This window comes from Mesitornis unicolor, unplaced genomic scaffold, assembly GCF_000695765.1.
Source record: "Mesitornis unicolor isolate BGI_N332 unplaced genomic scaffold, ASM69576v1 scaffold34416, whole genome shotgun sequence".
Lineage (NCBI taxonomy): Eukaryota > Metazoa > Chordata > Aves > Mesitornithiformes > Mesitornithidae > Mesitornis > Mesitornis unicolor.
The window spans coordinates 2175-7278 of record NW_010192274.1 but is presented as its reverse complement, the minus strand read 5'-3'; the positions used below and the strand labels follow the sequence as shown (position 1 = coordinate 7278).

At 40.7% G+C, this 5104-nt stretch overlaps 1 protein-coding gene across 1 annotated transcript in view; it reads right to left on the bottom strand.

Moving 5' to 3' along the window:
- Position 1: 1 nt before the first annotated feature.
- RBM12B (RNA binding motif protein 12B) overlaps positions 2-5104 on the bottom strand; it is a 6506-nt gene continuing 1403 nt past the window's right edge. The window contains exons 2-3 of the mRNA XM_010187026.1: positions 3375-3420; positions 2-2643 (exon numbers count right to left, since the gene is read on the bottom strand). Of these exons, the coding sequence (XP_010185328.1) occupies positions 516-2615 (2100 nt within the window). The 5' untranslated portion in view covers positions 2616-2643; positions 3375-3420 and the 3' untranslated portion in view covers positions 2-515. The remainder of the gene's footprint in view (positions 2644-3374; positions 3421-5104) is intronic.

Sequence of the window (5104 nt, the reverse complement as noted above, 5' to 3'; positions counted from 1 at the left end):
AATGCCTGCAACCACATAAAACAAAACCTGAACAGTTTACACCAAAAAAAAAAAATCAGTCATTTTAAAATTTTATTAAGCTAACCCGGTAAGAAGTGTTATCTACTAATGCAGGTAGCACTGAAGTTCTTCTATTTGAACCGTCTGTGGTCAGTAAACCCGCACTTACATTTTCATGTGATGCAAAGTCATAGGACATGGAATTAAAGCAATCTAATAAAACCCCAAAGCATTACAACTCCATGTCTTTATACCTTGATGTAAGACATTCAGTGTCCTCCAGAATTTCTGGGCTCTTCTCTGCCACAAGAAGTAGGCACAATACAGTTCTCGTATCTTAACCATAGATACTTCAACCAAGAGCTAAACAACTGAACTAGGTATTACTTACAACTTGCTGTAAATAATGTTGATAGAAACCGTTTCTTCTGCATCTTCCAGTAATTAAAAAAGTGAAGGTAACTGTCAATACTGTCAAATCTAGAATGTTTTATTCCAGAACATCTTTTCCTCCTTTACAGCAAGCTCAACTTAACTTTTCGTTGACCAATTGGCCTATCATTCAGTTCATTAATAGCAGCCATAGCTTCCTCATAGTTTGTCATAGCAACGATGGCATCACCCGATGGCAATCCTTGTTCGTTATACTGCACAGAAACTGACTCTGGTATCACTCTGTAGCCATAGAAAAAATCCAGGATCTCATTAGGAGTAGCTTTAAAAGGTAAATTTTTCAATCGAATAGGAACAACACATTCAGAACCACCACTGAAATTTGGATCCGGCATAAATCTTCCTTCAGGAAAGCTTCCTATTTTATTATTACCAAACTCCATTCTGCCAAAAGGCTCACTGTCACCACCAAAATCCATGAGGGGTGGCGGACCTCTAAAATCCTTAGGAGGGCCCATGAACTCCTCAGGGGGGTGCCTAAATTGAGAAGGATGCCTGAAGTTGCCAGAGGGACCAAACGAAGGCATGGGTGGCCCTTGTGCTGGCCCAGATGGCGAACCAACTGGGCGGGAAAGGTCACCTCTCTCATACGGATGTGAATGATCCTGCATGTCATTTGGCGCAGACAGTGGTATAGTTACACCAAACTTCTGCATCTGGTCTTCAGATATAAGTCTTATTAATACCTCCGTTCCCAAAAATCTTCGACGATTTAAATTTTCTGCTTTCATGGCTTGTTCTTCAGATTTAAACTTCACTAATGCTTCTCCCAGCCCAACTCCTTTGTCATCACAGAGCAAGTAAATATCATCTTCATCAATATCAAATCTCCCAAAGAACTTCTGCACTTCAATTTTTGACACATCAAATGGAAAATTCCTTACATAAACACATACCTTAGGGCCAGAATGACCTTCCCAGTAACTTTTTTCTGGTATGACCTGTCCAGAATGATCTCTGTCCTGTGATCTTTTCCTCTCACAAGAATCAATTATTTTCAACATTGACTTTCTCGAAACTGGAAAAATGTAAACAGGACGATTGAGAAGAATTTTTCTGTGACATTCCAAAGCAGCCTGATAATCTCTCTCACTCCTTAACATCACAAAGGCATCTCTAGTCCTCCTCTGATGCTTATCCGTTAGAAGCTTGATTTGTTTGCTACATATATCCAGATCAGGGAAAAAAGCTTTCAAATCCCTCTTCTCCACATTATGAGATAGATTTCTTAAGTGTATGTAATATTCCTGGCTGGGAGGTGAACGAGAACGTGTTCTTTGTCTCCTTGGCGACCTTGAATGAGAATGCTTCCTTGAATGCATGTAGCCTGAACTTCTTGGAGAACGGTCTTCACACAAAAAGTAGTCAATTTCATTTGGCATGTCTACCCTCCCACCATATTCAATCCACCGTTCCTCTGTGGATGGGCTTATTTCTATAAACCTCTGACCCATGTATTGTCTATGACGTTTAAGTCCTTCTAAGGCATCACCGGGCGTAGCAAATTTTACCAAGCAATCACCATTGTTCAAACCATTGCGATGCTTTATCAGAATCACTCCATCCACATGTATCCCAGAAAGGAAAGCACGTACTTCATCTTCTGTTGCAGAGTACGGTATACCACGTAGAAATAAGTAAAGATCATCTGGGTTAAACGGGTGAGAATCCTTTCTTGACTGATAGCTTGGTTTAGGCATACCTATATCACCATGCCTTCTGCCATTGGTATGGAAACCAGCCTCCGGATGATCTGGTGGACCATAACCAGGTTTACTTATTCCTTTTGGAAAAGCTGGGACTAAATGTGGAATGTCTCCAACGCCTAATGCACCAGAACCATTAGGACCTGTTCTTCTAGAACCAGACATAGTTTCTCGTCCCCCACGGTCAAATCGTTTCCGGCTCATTTCTATGGTATTCTGCATTTCTGCCTTGCTGCTGAGAAAGAGCTCTATGCGTGAGTCCTTGATAAACCCTCCTGAACAGCTCATGGCACGCCGTGCATCTTCATCTGTGGCAAATATAATAAAAGCCTCCCCAATCTCTCCTCCAATAATATGCACACCTCCATCAGGAATATTCAATCCCAAGAAGAAACGACGAATATCTGCAGGACCCGCAACAACAGGAAGCCCCTGTAAACGGATGACTACAGCCATGCTGAGCTCAACCCACAGCAAAAATCACCTGCAGACAAAAAGGTACACATGATAGCACGTCTTTAGTACTCAGCTGTTACAGTATCTTAACACTTAAGAAGCTAGAGCCTTTTTAATGAACATCCTTGCCTCAATCAAGAGAGAAGGAATCAAAAAACCCACAAGTTCACAAGAACAAGATTAAAGCAAGATTCACTGAAAGTTGATTAGTCAGAACAATTAGCTACTGCACCAGCACACGTGCACAAGTCTATCAATATTCCCTATCCTAAGGGCAACAAAATCCACCTAAGTCACTCCTCACCATCCACAATACCTAAAGAACACCCTGAAATCTTTCACAGCATTGTTACTATATGCCTGAGATCTCTGGCCAGTCCTAAGGAACAAAAAAATAATCCTGTTTACTTTTGAACAGGACATTTGTGATCATAACACATAAAATACTAGATGATAAAAGAAGGAAGGAAAACAGATAACTACGTCACTGGAAAATGAAGTAATTCACCAACAGTGATGACTTCGTAAAGTACTGCTTTGACAAGTTGCTCTACCCAGTGATCAGTTCTGTTCAATAATGTATGTTTTCTCAGAGTTCAAAAATGTTGTCTCTTTCATGTAGTCAGAGTATTAACTGCAGCAGCCACATGCACTCAGGAGAGCATATCCTAGTTCCCAGACACATATCTGTGCGAAAAAAGGCCGTGTATCATCTTGTCACAATATTCAGTGAGAAGTGTTAAGCTTTTGGCAGCTTACCTGTTTCTGCTTTGAAGACCTGATAAAGTCTGTAAAATCAACTTAACTGTGGAAAGAAAATGAAACATAATTAATGGCTGATATCTGTACTTCGCTTTACATACTGCGCTACACTGTTGAAGCTTCTCCATAGCAGTGGCTAATACTAAAGCCAAGCATGTAACGAACCCACAATCTGGGATACTATGAAGAAATCCTTCCATGTTCCAAGATGCTATGCACTGCATCTTTGTGTTTCCATTTTAGAAGCAAAAGAAATTCAAAATTTTTGACTCCTGGAAATGACGAAAACACGATGAGATTACTTGGTCATCAATTGTGCCACAATGAACTGTTGAAATGAAACAGACTGATAGTATATCGAGGGAAAAACTCTCAATGCAAGTTTGAGTCCTTGAAAGATGTGTAAGTCCATCTCAAGATTACAGGATATGTCCATTCTTCTGAAATCCACCTGCTTTCAAAGTCCACAACAAGAGTATGCTACTCACTAGTCCAGCACTTAACATACACAGTGAAGACGATCAAATGAAAGTGTAAAAATATCCAACAAGGAGAAACTTCAGGGGGTACTTCCATTTACAAAGCAAACTTCAGTATTTTCCCTATATGATTACTACCTTTCAAACATCAGAACAAGAAAACGCTGACTTTAACATGTCCTGATTCTCAACATCACGTAACATCACACAATACATAGCACAGTGCTCTCTGAACAAACACAAGCTTCTGTAGCAAATTACATCCCTTTAAAAAACCACAAGCCCAACGCTCCAATGACAAGCGTTTGAGAATATCCCTTGTACAAACCCCTTGCTCAGTGACAAACATAAAGCACTAAAACCTGATGCCAAGTTATCTATAGTAACTATTACTCCACCTGAGCTTAGCAAAACAAGAGCAAAGCCCAAATTCTGTAACTAATGGATTCTATGTCACTTCTACACCAGCACTTTGTAAACACAACAAACTGAAAACAACTACCTGTTCAGTAACTTCACTAAAAGTCACCTGTTCTCTGTAGTTTTGTGGTGGGTTGACCCTGGCCAGCAGCCAAACACCCACACAGCTGACTGTTCACTCATCCCCACCAGCAGGATGAGGAAGAAAATAGGAGAATAAAGGCAAAAGAACTTCAGGGTCAAGATAAAGACAGTTTAATTACTAAAGAGAAAAAAGTGAAACAAAGGAAATCACTCATCACAGACGGAATGACATCCAGCCTGCTTCAGAATAACCACCACCTTGGAAGACAGGAAAAAAACAAAACAATCAAACCTCCTTCTTCCTCTACCTCAGTTTTTGTTGCTGAGCATGATGTTACATGGCATGGAATATCCCTCTGATCAGTTTGAGTCAGCCGTCCCAGCCGTGTCCCCTCCCAGCATACTCACCAGGATGTCAGAGTGGGGAAAAAGGAGAAAGCCTTGACACTGTACAAGCGCTGTTCAGCCATTGCCAAAACAACTGATGTGCTGTCAACACTCCTTTAGCCACAAATCCAAAACACAGAACCGCCCGAGCTGCTATGAAGAACATTAACTTCATCCCAGCCAGACCCAGTACACTTTTTAATGTATCTTCTCAACAGATGTGATGGCCATACCAAAAAGCAAGGAGAATTCAAGGGCTGAATTTTCTTATAGGACCTTCATGTCTTGAAAAACCAACTCCGCTGCCCTCCTACTTCATGATGTATTTAATCTGTAGCATTTCTGAATTTCACAACT